The sequence below is a fragment of the Oryctolagus cuniculus genome, chromosome 7, assembly GCF_051225735.1.
Source record: "Oryctolagus cuniculus isolate XC-2025 breed Fujian yellow rabbit chromosome 7, ASM5122573v1, whole genome shotgun sequence".
NCBI lineage: Eukaryota > Metazoa > Chordata > Mammalia > Lagomorpha > Leporidae > Oryctolagus > Oryctolagus cuniculus.
This window is the reverse complement of record NC_142873.1, coordinates 101314185-101331953: the sequence shown is the minus strand read 5'-3', so window position 1 is coordinate 101331953 and position 17769 is coordinate 101314185. Positions and strand designations below refer to the sequence as shown.

Genomic DNA, 17769 nt, shown 5'->3' with positions numbered 1-17769 from the left:
AAAAAAAAAATTCTTCTACTTTGATGTAAGCTGAGTATAGGTAACTCCATTTTACAAATGGGGAAGTTGAAAATAAGAAAATATATAATTTATGTAGGTCATATAGTGTGTATGTATAGTAATTATGTGTTCCTTTATAGCCATTCAGTAGAGAGTGGCATGCTAAAACTAGCTTGAATAGCTCATGAGAACCAATTGTCAAATTTTCAGGAATTCTGTGAATTATTCATTAACACAGCAACTGTTAAAATTAAGCTGTAGAAGTTTATAATTAAATAAATTAAACTGGGAACAAATGTGGGGGGGCAGTGCCATGGTTCACTTGGTTAATCCTCTGCTTTCGTCACCAGCATCTCATATAGGCTCCGGGTTCTAGTCCTGGTTGCTCCTCTTCCAGTCCACCTCTCTGCTGTGGTCCGAGGAAGCAGTGGAGGATGGCCCAAGTGCTTGGGCCCCTGCACCTGCATGGGATACTAGGAGGAAGCACCTGGCTCCTGGCTTTGGGTTGGAGTAGCTCCAGCAGTAGCTGCATTTTGGGGGGTGAACCAATGGAAGGAAGACCTTTCTCTCTGTCTCTCTCTCTCTCTCACTAACTCTATCTGTCAAATAAAAATAAATAAGTAAATAAATAAATTTAAAAAACCAAATGTGGGGTGAGTGTTCTGCTCAGTGGTTAAGATAATACTTGGGGCCGGCGCCGCGGCTCACTAGGCTAATCCTCTGCCTTGTGGCGCCGGCACACTGGGTTCTAGTCCTGGTCGGGGCGCTGGATTCTGTCCTGGTTGCCCCTCTTCCAGGCCAGCTCTCTGCTGTGGCCCGGGAGTGCAGTGGAGGATGGCCCAAGTGCTTGGGCCCTGCACCCTATGGGAGACCAGGAGAAGCACCTGACTCCCACCTTCAGACCAGCGCGGTGCACTGGCCACGGTGTGCTGGCCGCAGCGCACCGGTCGCGGCGGCCATTGGAGGGTGAACCAACAGCAAAAGGAAGACCTTTCTCTCTGTCTCTCTCTCTCACTGTCCACTCTGCCTGTCAAAAAAAAAAAAAAAAAAAAAAAAAACTTGGGACACATGCATGGCATATTACAGTGCCTGGATCCTAATCCTGGCTTTGCTTCTGATTCCAACTTCCTGCTGATTCATACCCTGGGAGGCAGCAGATGATGGTTTAATAGTTGGGTTATTGCTACACACATGGGTGACCTAGACTGTTTCTGGCTCCTGACCTTGGCCTCTCCCAGCTCCAGCTTCTGCAGGCATTTGGGGAGTGAACCAGCAGATAAAGATCTCTTTCACTCTGTCTTTTCTCTGTGTGTATTTCCCTCTGTCTCTCTACCTTTCAGATACAATTAAAATGAATAGCCAAAAATGCAATAAGTACTTCAAATTCATCACTACAAGATTATTTGAGAATTACTTACGATCTTTGGACTATTGACATCCATTGTTCTGTTCTGTGTATTTTGGAGATACACAGCGTGAAATGACACCTCATTTCTCAACTATGCATTTATTAACATTATCTTTCTAACTTGAAATTAGCCATGGTGGGAGTATTGCTACCTTGGGACCTGACAAATCTTCTAAATATGGGATAGATTTATGGCTGTGTTGATTATCTTCTAGACTTAAGAAAATGATGGAGAAAATGTTAAAACAAACATAACAGTATCATGTCTGTAGCCATGTTCTTGCAATATTCCAAAAGTGTTCTCTGATTAAGCTAAGTTGCACATGTTACTTTCATCTTATTCATTAACATAAATAAAAATACCAATGCATATTCATGTTAGAAAGATGCTCATAGTTGGAATACAACTCCATATGTCACACCACGGTTGAATTGCAAACAAAGGTTGGTTACAGATAAACGGTTTTGGCAAAAATCAGTGAAAGCATCTGTGAGAAGAAACTGGCAATGTGGAATTTACCATAAGGTGAATTGTATATTTTATTATTATTTGTAGGTTTTGTTACACAATTTTTTATTTAAGTTAAATATTTACCAATGTACCACTGAACACATAGTAGTGAAGACTGAATAGAAACATAAGGAAGTTTTTGCACGGTATAAAAATGTATTTATTTTATACCTGTAAGTATTGAAAGTAAATATATAACTAGGGTGTACTTTATGTGAAAATAAAGTGTTGTAAAGAGGACACGGTAGATACATTGTGCAAGGAAAAACAACAACATCATGAAAAATAACAATGCATAGCTTGTTATGCCCTAGAAGTGTACTTGTGTTATTTCTTAGTGTGGGACCATAGTTGGAGTACAGCAGGTAAAGCTACTACTTGGGATGCCTGCATTGGAGTGTCCGGGATTGCCTTCTGCTTCTACTTCTTTTCCAGCTTCCTGCTGATGTGCCTGGGTGGCAGCAGATGACGGCCTGAGTTCTTGGGTTCCTATTGTCCATGGGGAGACCTAGATGGAGTTCCTGGCTCCTGGCTTCTGCTAGCCCAGTTTCAGGCATTTGGGGAGTGAGCTAGCGAATGTTAGAGCAGTTTCCCACTGCTGCATCTCCCACCATCATTCTGCATTTACATTAATTAATTAATTAATAAAATGTTGTGTTCCTCTTATGTTTTGGAGAAGAAGAGAGGGAGGTATCATCACAAAACACAGTTCTAAAGAGACCTAGAGAGGATTCTTTTGTTTCCATCATAGTGCATTTTTCAGCACAATTCTACATCTAGAACTATAAATGCTTTGTTTCTGACCTTACTAATAGCAACATATTTTATTGTCTTAATTTTTCCTCATTAATTTTTCATTTCCATTGAATTTTGGTATCTCTGTTGAAGGAGTAGAACTTACCTTTTCAAAGTCAGAAGATATCTTCATGAAAGCAAAGTTTTCTAAGATCAAAACAAACATAAAAACAAGCAACAAAATATCCTTTGGGCAACCAATTCTATGACTAAGAGTGTGTATATATATATATATATATATATATATATATATATGCCTGCTTTTCCCCAGAAACATATGAGAAAAATCTTCCTGCAAATTTCAAGCACAGCCAAGTTGCTTCTCAAATTGGCCATTTGCACTCCAGGGCTAAAGCTGAAAGCGCACAGAATTGCCTGAGTAATTCAATTGCAGGCGGAATCGATGCAAGTGTGAACGCTGCCCTGGTCAAAGGTTGGCCCTTAGGCTGCAACTTAAATCAATTTTGGGTGAGCTAAGTTTGATTACATTTTCAGTGATGAAGCTTTCAAAAGCAATTTTGAACTTGCCTATTCAAGGGCTGTTTAGTTCTGTTTTAAATCTATACTCCTAGTTAGAGAGGCATCTGTCTATCTGTTTTGGTGATGATTAAATACTGGAGTTGAGGAGACATGAAACAAAGAAAAATAAGAGGGAATGAAGCAGAAAGCAAGCAAAGGGAAGATGAGAAACTGTCATTAAAATATGTCAGCCAGTAGTGTTTACTATTTTTTTTTAAAATAATCATACTGATAACAAGAATAAGATAAAGAAAAGAATTAGGGATTATGGTACAAAATAAATAATAAATGGAAGATAATTATCATGGAGATATGTGGCAACCTGAAGATTATTTTGGAATACGAGACTAGTTCTTTCAGATGGTGGTTCGTTGGTGGTTCTGCAGTACTGAGTAAAATGGGTGTAAGAAAGGATGCATGGCCTCCTACAGAAAATAGACTAGCTTGAGAAAAATAAAGCTTTTTAATTTATCTTTTTCCAGCAGAATCAAGCCTGCTGAGTTATATACCCATTGCTTATGCAGTCTTCCTAAAAACGTGTTTACTCAGTTAATATTACTTGGTTTGAGTAAAACTACTTTTCAAAAAATAAATTATGTCCATGTTTGAGAGGCAGAGAGAAAAAGAAACAAAGGGAAACTCTTAAATGCTTGTTCAGTCTCCAAATGTCCAAAACAGCCAGGGCTTAGCTAAGCTGAAGGGAGCCAGGAACCCAATTCGGATCTTCTGAGTGACTGCCAGGGACCCAACTTCTTGAGTTGTCACCTGTTGTCTCCCAGGGTCTGCATTAGTAGGAAGCGGGAATTGGGATCCGAGCAGAGACGTGAATTCAGGCACTCCAATATGGAATGTGAGCATCCTAACTGTTGGACCAATTACATGCCTGATGATAGCCATTTTCTACATTTTTTAAAGTATTGTTATATCATAAAATATAGTATTCCCAAGAAGTTGTGATTTGTTGAAAAAATACAAATTTACAGTCAAAGTCACTAATTTTTTTTGTTATGGTCATTAATTCTTAACGTATATGCAGTTATCCTGCCATATTTAGGAAATGTGCTGCTGCATCTTGTCTTATGAAGTATTTTAATGAACTTATGATCCCTTCTACACGGACTGAATAGTGGTCCCAGTAGTGCTTTGACAACAGTGATGGTCGGCTCTGCTAATTAGGCAGCTTCACATATGCACTAATTGGATTGATTAAAAAAAATCAAACACAGGAACTGAAGAATAGCCAGCTTTATCAAACCGCATTTTAGAACTAGGTAACTTAGGTTACTTCTTTGTCTTAGAACTGTTAACGAGAAAGCCTGTTTCTTTTTTAAGGCTAAAATTGGAAAAACCCAACATATATATATATATATATATATATAAATACATATAAATGTACCAACCTATTATAAAAAACCTATTATAATATAAATTATAAATGTCTATTGCATACGTGAAACATTTCCACACAAGCAAGTCTTGATTGATTTATTCAAATCTTACTTAAGTAGATACTGGGAAGATAGCTAAGAGAAATCCCAGTGGAATTACATTTATCAGTGGGGAAATCTAGTGTACACTGAACAGACACATTCAATGAGGACCGGCCATTTTCAGTCCTTTCCCTAACAGTTTTATAAATACTAAAACTGAATTTAAAGCACTTTTGACAAAGTGTGGCCCACTGAAACATCATTGCTTTCAAAATTAATTTTGCCTATTTCTGCCTTTATCTTGGACATCAAAATGGCCAAAAAAAAAAAAAAAAAGCATAAAACAAAAAGTCGGCCGGCGCCGCGGCTCACTAGGCTAATCCTCCGCCTTGCGGCGCCGGCACACCGGGTTCTAGTCCCGGTCGGGGCACCGGATTCTGTCCTGGTTGCCCCTCTTCCAGGCCAGCTCTCTGCTGTGGCCCGGGAGTGCAGTGGAGGATGGCCCAAGTGCTTGGGCCCTGCACCCCATGGGAGATCAGGAGAAGTACCTGGCTCCTGCCATCGGATCAGCGTGGTGCGCCGGCTGCAGCGTGCCGGCCGCAGCGGCCATTGCAGGGTGAACCAACAGCAAAAGGAAGACCTTTCTCTCTGTCTTTCTCTCTCACTGTCCACTCTGCCTGTCAAAAAAAAAAAAAAAGCCAATTTTGTCTAACTTTTTTTGGTGGCATACTCCATTAATTACGTTTCACACTGACTAAGGAGAAATCAAAATTTAGTAATAATAGCTCAGCATTTTATAATAATCATTTTGTTCATATATATCATAGTTCTCTTATCAGGGCCATATTATTTTTCAGAGGAAAAAATTACAGCACAGGAGTTCAGGTAGGTAAGTTGTTGGGATTTACCATTTTATCATATGCTCCAATCATTCAATTATTCTTCAAATTTGTTTTCAACTATAGGGAAAATGGTACCTGCTGGGTAAGTAGGCTCAAAGAGATTTCTCAGAAATAATGGAAGAGGAATCTCTCTCAGGATCTCCTACAAGCTCTAAAGAGAAAGACTGGTAAATGCAGTATTGAAGGAAGGGTCTAATCATATGTTTTATTCTGGAAATGTTAGTTTGTTTTCTTTTTGATAAAGCCCCAACAGCCACAACCCCCTCATATACAGGGTCACATTTTGGCCTAATTTGTTATTGGGTTACAGCTGTGTGAAAGAAAACAGCAAACCAGAAGGTGTACTCCAGTGACTCTTCACAGGCTGCTGGCCAATAGAATTGAAACTGAGAACACAAAGGAAATTTCAACAGAGAGTAAAATTCTTTGCAGAGATGACAAAATGATTAGGCCAGCAGAAGTATTGAACTAAACTTTATGGAAACTCACCACAAAGCCAAACACATTAAAATGCAATTTTTTTCTGTCAATATAAAATAATTTTGAGTTCAACGACAATTACAGAAGGAAAAATATTGGCAGCATTTCTGCTTTAAGGAGTAAGGGCAACTTAAAAAAATCCAATACTTCTATACCACTGTTCTTTTTTAAAAAACTATATTGATTTCTCAGGATTTTAAAGAATTACAGCTGAAAGAGAACCTGTAGATTATTATTCTAGTTTCTTCACTTCATATATGTGTAAACTGAGGCCAGAGAGTGAAGTACTAAGCACCTCCCCAGTTAAGGCTAGAATTTTACTTGCCTCATTCCTAGGCTAGGGAATAGAGTAAAATTTTATGGTTTAATTTGAAAGTCTTTGATTTTTCTATATCTTTTCAGTACCTAATTCCCATAAGGTTGCTACATTTCAAGGCTGATCAACGACAACAACAAAACCAAAGTTCCTTTCTCCATTTTGCATGTACTGACCCCTTTGTCAGCTGTGGGGATGTATGTGCAGCACCAGTAGCATGAAGACACAGCTGTCAAATTGCCTCTTAACCTGAGAGAAACACATCAGTAGAGTAATTAATCTTGTACACCTTCTCTATCAACCTGCCCACTTTTTCCCCCATTCATTACAAGTGAGTGGTTATGTGCATGGCTGATTTAATTAATAATTCTAATAAAAAGGACAATATCATAATGATATACATAAGTGCATTAATAAATGATTCAAAGAACCAAGGCTGTTAATTTGGTTAGCCAACGAGATAACGTCAGACAGCTGTTCAGGTTAAACAGCCCTGAGCCTACTGTGTTTACCCTTCAATGTTTAGATTATATATCACACAGGAAAGCAAAGAAAACTAACATGCAATGCACACTTATTTTGGACTAGGCACTGTATAGGCCATTTTGGATGTCCTATTTGTTTAATCCTCACAGAAATCCAAATAAGTTATTTCTTCCTAGTTTATGACTAGAGTTTAAAGATTGAGATTGAGAGAACTCTCCAAAATCCTTCATGGAGGACTACAATTTCAACTCAGACCCATTTGATTCAAAGCTTTTCATGCTCCTTCTGTATTTTCGGAAGAGCATTAGAACAAGGGTTGGAAACTTAAGTTCTAGCCCTAGTTTTGCTCTTTGTCTTTGGATTCTGACTCACTTTCTTTGGACTTCGGTGACCTCACCTAAAGTAAATGGTTTAGTCTAGATCAGAAGTGTTCAAATCAAACTCTGTGGATTTCTACGACATTTTGATGGACTTCTCAGCTATTTCAGGGTGCAATATAGGGGGAAAAAAGAGGATTTGCAAATTCACCTCCAAATTAATCAAACTAATTCAGAATGTAACCTAGTTATTCCTGAAGGGTTTGCAAAAGGCTTCACTTGGGGAAGAAAGGATTCCATTGCTTAAAGAATTTGTGAAAAATTGACTACATAATATGTGAGATATGGGGTAGCCCCACAGTTCTGTCAATTGCCATGGGCTAGCATTGGTATTTGGTTTTCACTTGTGGCAATGTGTGACCTGGTGCACTGAAGACTCCAACCAGTCATTCTGTTTCAACCTGCTAGGGATCATCTCTTTTACATGGCCCTGAATGATCTTTCTGTATCTATATTTTAAAGAACACATGCAAGCTCTAGGCATAAGACTGCAGAGGAAAAAAATCTTGTTTTGTGTATACTCCATTTCAGAAAAGTTGGGTACATCTATTATTTGTGTGATGATTATGTCTGTGCATGCTGTTTTTGTTTGGTAGAATGCATTTGATAGACACGTACAGCTAATCTACCTACACCTACAAACCTAATTTTTGTGAAATATTTATTCCTAGAGCATTCAGGAAATCCTTCCTATTACTATCCCAAAGCTATGAGGATATAACAAGTTGGCACAAATAGCACTCTGTCTTCAATAATCATGAAGTCTGAATTTATTACCACCTCTTTCAAACAAAGTGAAAATCCTATCACTTTCAAGTTAAAGAAGTTGAGATCAATTTTGAACTAAAATATATATCATTCAAATTTTTGGCATCATCTTTTACATAATATCAGGATTCATCATAATAGGCAAAAATAACAGACAGCCCTAACAGTAGCTTACTAGCACATGAAAGCATTTGAAACATTCAGAGAGCTGAAATAACACTTGCAACAGCAGAGTTCCATATTCAACAAATCCATCACAAAGTACTATTTGCTTGCATCAGTTGAATCTAAACAGGGAAACCTGTCACATTCTAACTTTCTCCAGAAGCTGCTTCTATTTCACTTTTGGATACCAGCTACTGATTTATTTTTTTATCTCAAAAGAAAAGGTGTCCATCACACTAAATAGGCTGAGAGGAAATATTCTATAACTTGAGATATTTTCTAGAAAGTTAAATAGCACTGAATTTATGAAGCCTTTCAAATCAGAAGTATTTTATTGTCACCACATTGTTGATAAGCCAGGGGAAAAAAGTTTTGATAGATTCTTAGAATGTTTAATGTGTACTATTTCTAAGACAAATATTTTGTTACTTTGAATAAATAAATGCACACACACACTCACATGCAAAGGTGAGATCCCTACAGCGGCATTAGAATCTATATTCCAGCAAAGGATTTAACATTGTACTTTTGGGGGAACACCTGATATGACAGTTTGGTACATACATTGTATCATTGCAACAAAATTATAGCTATCTGTTTTGGGGATATAAGAAAACTCTTTGTCAATATTAAGGTCAGATTTGTCCAAAATATTTTTATATATGAAGTTTCTGGAAAAGATTGTATTAAACCAAAGCTATTTGAGTTTTAAGCATTTTGCTATGTGAGTCTCTTTCTTAATTTTCCTTCCTTACCTCCCTTTAGATTATAAGTTTTTTAATATATGTCCTACAGTGAATATTTGTTCTTTTGCAGAAGCTAGAAACAAAGCACATACAACATATTTTTAACTTACAGAATTGACTATGTTTTACTGGTAACAGAATTCCAGCTTAAATGATGGTTACATTTGATGAATCAGACCCATAGATGGCAGGATGGGACCATTCAGTGCACAGTCTTTAAGGAACAGACATCGAAGATTCATCTATTCAGCTGCTTATGCTCAAGAAACAAAACACATAGGTGAAAAATAACAAATAATTCTGAATCCCAACTTTTTACTTAATAAGGAATTTTTCTATGAAAAGTTGGCACACTGTCATCTGCTATCAATTTTGCTAAAACACTTGCCTGATGGCTGATGTGCTGTGATCTGTGGAATGTTGTTTTTTTCTCTCTCCACTTTTAATTTTCTACTTTAAAAAATGCAAATTATTTTCAGAAGCTTTTGGACAGATGATCTAAAGGATGAGGAATCTTTGTGGTATACTGGCTTTCCTGTGATTTTTTGCTCCATAAATTTTGGTTTCTCCTCGCTTGAGAATATATACTCTTTACCTAAAGCAATTCTACTGGTGAAAGTACTAAAGTATCTACTAAAAATTATAGTTCCTCTTATGATTACAGTCTAAAGCCCACAGGCCATGAAGGAGAAAAGGGTTTAAGATGTCCTGATGTAAAATTAGTCTTGCTTATTTCTCTGCAACCTGAGAAGTGTGAGAGCCAGACAAGCTGTGAATCAGAGAGGCTTTGAGAGTACCTGAAAAAAAAATGTTCATGGAAAATGAAATTAAGTGATACAAGTATTTTGGAGCAAAAAGATTGTAAAGTCCATGCATGATTTTTCCATAATCCATACTTTCCATGAACTTTTTACAGACCCCTAGTACAGTTCATCAAAGCAGGTGTGCTGCGGGTTTGCAGCTCATGGAGTTGTTGCTCTACATACAGCCATTGGCCTATCAATCAGAAAAGAAGCCCAAGCAAGCCAGCTGCCAGAGCATCAGGGTATGACGTTAGCCTTGTCTTACCCCTTTCATAGCTTAAGCTTTAGAAAGAGTAGTTTATTACCCATGTCTCTATTTCCCTCTCAGTTTGTTTACCCTTAGTCCACAGAAACCTGGCTGCTACTCCCAATTTTCCACAGAAACTGCCCTAGCCCACAGAAACTGCCCTACTAAAGTTAGTACTGCTTGATTTTTAAAGACATTAGTTGCCTTCCAGTCTTTCTCTGACTTGATGTAGCCTGAAAATGGCTTTCATCCTTCTTGAAATGCTCTCTTACCCAGACTTCCATGGCACTCCGTGGCACACATCCTCTAGCATCTTTACCTGTGCTTAATCTGCATGCCCTGCACACGCCTCTGGATGACTTGTTTGGATTTCCACCCCTGGTTATCTATTGACTCTACATGGCCTTTATAAGAAATTGGATTTGCTCTCACGGTTGAATCCACCACTTTTATTTTGATAGACCCCAAATCTATATTTCCATCCTGGACTTAATACCCAGCCACCTATTGGGTCTTGCCTCAAGTAGAAGATGTACAAAATTGAACTCATTCTCTTCTTTCAAATGTGTACCTCTTCCCAAAATCTAAGAGGTATGATGCTTCTTTGATGTTCTTGTCTAGGTTAATGCCACCCAAACAACATAATAGGAGATATCTAGATTCCTGAAACACTTTTCCTATTGTCTCCAGATTTGGATACTAATTCCTACCTAATTATCTTTAACTCCCTCACCTCTGCTATTCTTCTTGTGTAATTACTTTCTTTTGCCTTTACTACTGAAAGTCTACTGCCCAGCTTTAGTCCTCACATTGCCCAAGAAAATCTTTCAGAAAAAAAAATTGTACAAATCATTCCTTTCCCAAAATCCGTTCATGGCTCTCTAAAACCAGGACAAAATCTCAACTCACTTTCAGTCCTTGTACTATCGCCTGCTAACCTGTCCAATTCATCTCTCAATATTCTCTCCCTACCTGTTAATGTAACCAAATGGAAGTACTACTTTGTCTTCAAATGAATGAGGTTGTTTCACATTGCTGTGTCTTTAGTTGAGCTCTTTGATACTGGAGTGTTTCACTCTCTAGCTGACCATTCTTTCATTTGTGCCACTATGCCTAGTGCTCATGATGGTTGTTGAATGAACTACAAGGTTCTGCTTCTGAAAATGAGACAGTTATGGACAAGATTGTCTCATTCATTTAAGAACCTCTTGAAGACAGGGTTCCAGTTCTGTAACTTTTTTTCTTTCCAACATCTAGCATAGTGCTGTGTATATTGCATACTATCTCTCTTCACACATAAATGCATACATACCTACATATATATATATATCAGTGTTTGTACTTATTATAAATATATACATACATGGATACAAATCAATCTTGCTACTGAATGAATTATCTGAACATCAAGATAGAATTGTTTTTACTGGTTCTGGCTTTACACTTTGAATGCCGTAAATGTCTGAACTATGACTAAAAAATCATATTTAATCAATCTGGAATTAGTGCCACGAAGTCTGGTTAATGTACTGAGCAAGGGATGATGCTAAATTATGAATTAGATTTGAGACACTGTTTGAAGTTTGCATGTTCTTTTCTTGGCTTGCTAGGGACTGTTACCATGTTAGCTCTTATTGAAGTCCTGGGTAGTCAGTTCATCAAATAAAGTAAATCATCTATATATTAGTTTTTCAAATGAATTGAATTGACTGCTCTTGGTAAAATGTAATGATGCAGTAACAATGGTTTTTATTTATTGATTTCTTACTTTCTTCTAAGTTAAATGATAAGCATGCCCATCTCCCAGGACAGGGCGCTATGACTGTCCTCATTTTATTCAAGAATTAACGAAAAATTTGGAATTTAAGAAACTTATACAAAGTCACACAAAACTGATATGTGGTAAAACTGAGATTCAGACCAAGGCCTGTTTAACTCCCCTAATGTGAAAAACACATACATTCACATGCATGTGTACACACACACACATACATTCACGCACAAAAGTGTTATACATCTTTTGTGATAATCTTAGTTATGGCAGTTTTAAACTATAGTTTGCTTTTATCTTCTTGGTTATCTGGAAGTTATTAAATGAGTTATTAAAAAACAGAAATAGATTGTAATAGTCTTAGGACTTATCCTAAATAGTATAGATAAGGAACGGATTCCTAGTGGCTAAAACTCTTTTGGAATGTTATTACCTGCCAGTATTTGCTATTAATTAGCATGATACAAGGTAAGCCTCATTTCCAATCACCCTGTCTTTGAATTTACTACATATTCAAGGGTGCAAATCTTGAAAGCATGAAAAGTTTCTGATGTAAGTCATGTACCAAAAATCACCATGTACACATATGGCAGACCCTTTTGGATCTGCATCCTATATTCTGGATAAAGACAACTTTACTTACTTTCTTACCTATCAGAAGGACTCATCTCCATCAGTAAATTTAAAAAAATGGTCAGAATGTCACAGATCAATACAAGATCACCTTAGGACTAGCTTCTACTATGGATCACTTCAGAGCATAAGCATTTCCCCATTCAGAATCATTGTGAAAGTGTGACAGATCTTATCTAGGGACATGTGGCTGTCTTTCCAGCTAGCAACTTGAAAAGTTCAATTAAACTGCCTTTCCCCATATGTAGCTTGCAGAGCTACAATTTCTGTGGTTGGATAATTGTGGTATTACAGGGATGTTTAAAAATCACATGGAGTGTATATTTAGATGGCATCAAGTCTCATTTTTGCATGTGTTTGGATAAATATCAACAGCATTCACCTTTCATATATTCAAATGTATAACAATGATTTTCCTTGAATCCCTGGAGGTGGATAGCAAATTTTCTGCAGCTAAAACATAGCTCATCAGTTCATTTATTCATTAATCTGTTCTTATACTTATTCAATGTTTATTTCATTTATCATTAAAGATCTAATAATTACCTATTAAATAGCAGAAACTATGCTAGGTAATATGGGAGATGAAATAATTAATCTATATTGATCCTGTTTTCTCAAGGAACTTACAATTTGATGGAGGAATGAAAATATATTACAATAATTATAGTGCAAAAGAGAAATGCTTTCTGCAATATGAGTTGCACTTGAGGTTACACAAGTTTCCTTATCATACAGATATTTTTCCAAACTTCTAGGAATATGCTCATAATTACAGATGAGATTTGCATACTTTGTCTTTATTAACAAATTAATCAAATTATGTAGCATTTAGTAGCACCTCAATAAACAAAGTCAGTGATGGAAAGAGATCATGGTAGTCAATTCTGAGAATTTCATATTTAGAAGCTTTTTCACCACACATTATTTCCAAATGATTATGTCAAGGTTTTCAGAGTTAAAAAAAATTAAGTGACATTTGCTCCTAATTTGTCACAATAATTAATACTTCAGTTTTGAAAATAAGAATGTGACTTAGAAATTTAAATAGCAAAAAAAGTTAATGTTAATAAGCCTTATATTTTTCTTTGCTTTGACTTTTTAAGTCATTTATTCTTTCATGTTCTTGAATATGTAAAACACTTAAGATTAATAATATACCAAAGAAGTATTTAATGTATCCAATATTCAATGTATACCAATATTTACATTAAATTGGAGTTCACACTGCTCTTTAATGTTTTTAATGGTTCATATTACACATAGTTACATTAAATAAATTATCTTCATGGATAAAATTTAAGCAGGCATATTATAGATAATGTAAAAATTAAATAGTGCATATAATTGTCATTGCATGGCAAGCAATGTTTTTCTTTCAGAGTTGGATACCAAGAAATATTAAGGAATATTAAGCTGGAAAAATAAAAGATGTGATAGGAATAGATATGTTGTATTTAACATCAGAGTTTCTTAAATAATACTAATTCCAAGTTTATAAATCATGAATCTTATTGTAGTACACTTGTAAGTAATTGGAACATCATACTTCTCCTCCCCACTTCTGCAAAATGGAAATTATCATTTCTGTGATGAACCACATAAAATTTGCATTGTCAGAGATAGTTAACTAATACATAATGATAACACAAACATATATATATATGTATGTTGGGCTATTATAAAATATTAACTAAATAAAAGATAAGGTTCACTCAGATAACTATGTGGAAGTGAAAAGCCTCTGAAAAACGTGAAATACTTGATTTCAAAATAAGTGATATTTTATGACTGGAATACTCTGCTTCTAAGAAGCACTAATTTTTATTCCTGGAAGAAACTTGAACAAAGATTTATTTTTTTTTAACTGATCCTAGTGTTTGCTCTTCTTTATCTTCTGGTCTTTAGGAAGTAAGATGCATTAAAAATGTAAAACAAAACCTTAAGTTTTATTTCAAAAGATGGTTTTGAATAAAAATGCCATCTAGATGGATATAATTGTTCCATGATCATTTACTTACTATTTAATTTTATTTATGCTGTGAAATTCTGACTATTCCAAGATGAATGTCCAAAGAAAACCAGCCAAGAATAACCTGACGCCATATTAATCTATGCTTCAAGATAATATAACACATTATTTAAAATACCAAAATCCAAACAAAACCTTGCCAAAACAATAGTATTCAGTCAGACACATTGTCCAATTGGCCCTATTACTTATGTAATTTTTCCCTTTTTTCAGCTATAAGACATTTTTCTATACACATGTAAACTTCTTTAAGGATTACAAATTTTTCAAACACACATACTATTTGGGGGCAAGGTTTCCTCTTTGTAAGGTCTGAGTCACATCAGGCTGAGTTTTAAAATGAATGTACTCCATTTCTAGGTTTGTATTTCTACTGAGAAATAGGAACCAAGAGGCTCCTGGGAGCATTTTGCCAACAGCACTACTTACGGTTAAGAGGCAGGCTCGCATTGGTTGTGCCCAGCTTGTTGGCAGCCACACAAGTATAGTTGCCGAAGTGCTCCTGTGTCACATTGGTAACAGTGAGAATGGATCTTGTGCTAAAATTCTGAATAATAATTCCTTGTTGGCCATTGAAGAGTCTAGAAAACAAAATAAACTCCAGGTAAATATGTATGGTGAATGTGAGTTTCACTTTTATCTTAGATGAGGTTGTCATGGCAACAATTGACCACTCCTGTGTTGGCATATAGCATGATAATGATACAGTTATATTTTCCTTACATTAGTAGATTTAGGGAAGGGGAGTTTGTATGGCACCTGTGGACAATTCTTATGGCATTATTTGTGCTTCATAACAAATTGAACTTGTATAAATGTATGTCCTAGTTATACATTACTTTTTTCATTTTAGAAAATTAAACATACCACAAAAGTAGCATTTCATTTGTTAAAGTCAAAAGGCAGTAAAGAAGAAATAAATATAAAAATTCCACTAAAGGGAAAAACTGTTTCTTGGTAAACTTCTTGGAGTATGTCTTGGCTATTTTCATTGATGTTATTGGATAACGCACATGAGCGCTAAGCCTACCACTGTGGTAGGGTAGCTCCAAGTCCAGAGGCAGCACTATTGTACTGTTGCAATCTCTAGCCTGGACCAATGACTTCCACTCAAGATGGAAAGATAGGAATATACTATTGTATGTGTAAAGTGAAGTCACATCTCTGATATCTTTTAGAAATGTGCTTGGCAAAATTCTTTAACTTAACTGAACTTCCACACGAGATTCAAGTTCACCTCATTCCACCCTGAATGCCCAGTGGTCTTCTCCAGAGGCCAACGGTCTCAAATAGGCTGACAGAGCTTGACTCTTCTCAGCACTCACCCTGCCTCTTCCTTCTTCATCCTTTCCCCGAATCTGCACCTAAGTTCCTGTGCCTCTTCTATCTCATCAAGTCAATTCCTCCACTCCTTACACAGGCCCTACCTAAGACTTAGCTCTCTTTTTCTAATGCCTTTATAAATGACTCCTCTCTCTCTTGAATTGTTTTCTCTAGCAGTTTTCATGTACACAACAGGCTTTTTAAACCAAATAAATGGGAACATCTAGAAGACCTCACAGGCAGGACCTTTTGGATATGCTCTTACTAATATTTTACTAATAATATTAATATTAATACATAGTACTTAATATGATATCCTAGGCACATAATAAATAGTATATAGGTCATCGGAAGCCAGGTGATGTTCCCCTAACACAGACATTGGTAAGCTCCCTTCAGTGGCCCCATCATGAATTCTGTGACAATGAGGATGTCAAACAGATACTGAGTTCCCCCTAAAAATATCAAATGCATTGTGAAACAGATGCACTGATAACAATATGGGCTATGCAAGCTCCCAGTAAAAATGGCATGTTAGTTTTTCCTCTTAAATGTGTTTGATTTAGTACAAAATATTTCATTAATTGTGAAGATACTCATAAGCGACATCCCCTGAGAGTTCAAGTTAAATTTCTTTGCATTATATTATGTAGCTTGCAACTGAATTTAGATAAAGTATATGGTAGTTAAAGACAGATTAAAATAAGCAGTCATTCTTGATTACTCCGGGAATTACTTATATTTCATGTAATAGCTGAATTTGACATCCAAAACACAAACTTTAATCAGGTTAATAAAACTTTATGTTGAATAAACATTGAACAAACTTTAACTTCAGCAATAAACCAAATGATCTCTAATTCTGACACAAGAAAATGAGGCATAAATATTGCAGATGTGGCAGCTTTTACTCCTCTCATATTTCAAACCTATGAAAATTTAGGATAAGTTTCCACAGTGATTATTACATGTTTTTCTGCATTTCATTAATAACCTATTTGTAATTTATTAGTATCTTTTATATATAAACATCAATTTCATACCCTGAAGCTTTTATCATGATGGCTCAGTCATTTTGTCCATGTCCAACTCATAAATACATTCTTCAGAGGACCCAGCAACTTCCTAGACTACTAAGTACCTGTAGTGCCCCATTCACAAAACCCAAGAATTTTTTGCGCTGCTAACTAGTTGAAAAAAAAAAAATAGCCAATATCTTCAACTGGATAGACTCTGCCATTCCATGGCACTATTTACTTACATTCCTTTTTGTTTTACTGAGTCAGCTAGCTTTCTGTTCCCTGTGCTCTAATGTGTCTGAAGACCACACATGTTGCCGAGTCATGCAGTGTATCTGTGCTCTGCGATCTGTTTATGGAAGCCCATTTCTGGTCTCTGGCCAGCAGTATCATGTGTCTCTCTACCAGAGTGGCATATTAATGTGCAGCCTCTGCTACTCAGATCAGCCAGGCAGGTGATTACAGCCAATAAAGAAGAAAAGTATTTTTCGTGGGAGTATTTTCTTCCCCGAAAGGATCTACCTTAGTTAGATTCCAGGGAAGTTCAAATCTTACTTTCTTTTACAAGAGTTTTAGAAATGCTGATTCCTGAAATATAGTTTTAGAAACTCTGTTTGTCTTACAGATGGCAGGAAGGGCCTTTGAAAAGCTGACTCTGAGGGAGAGTGAGATGACACATGTGTAAGATTTTCCTGCAGACATCAAGAGTGTGATGTTGGAGTGGGGGTTTCTAGCTATTGAAATCAATTCTGAAAATATTCAATAACTTGCTGCAAACAATGAGCTCTATGTTGAGGGGTTCAAGACTAGGTTGGGTACATTATCTCTGCCCTTGGGTAGGTCAAAGCTGAGATAAGAAAACAGATATGCAAACAGTTGTTTACAACAGAAGAGTATGATTTTCACAATAAGCATTTTGTGAAGATGAACATATCTACCCTTAGTTTCGGAATATAGAAAAATAAGTCATATGTAGAAGTCTTAACATGTAGGGTCTTAATGTGATTTCAGACCTCAATAAAAGAATAAAGGAGCTCT

At 36.3% G+C, this 17769-nt stretch overlaps 1 protein-coding gene across 2 annotated transcripts in view; it reads right to left on the bottom strand.

Annotated features, from left to right (window-relative positions):
• NEGR1 (neuronal growth regulator 1) overlaps positions 1-17769 on the bottom strand; it is a 947630-nt gene that overhangs the window by 177019 nt on the left and 752842 nt on the right. For both annotated transcript variants that reach the window (XM_002715922.6, XM_070078258.2), the window contains exon 6: positions 14819-14970. In XM_002715922.6, the coding sequence (XP_002715968.1) occupies positions 14819-14970 (152 nt within the window). The remainder of the gene's footprint in view (positions 1-14818; positions 14971-17769) is intronic.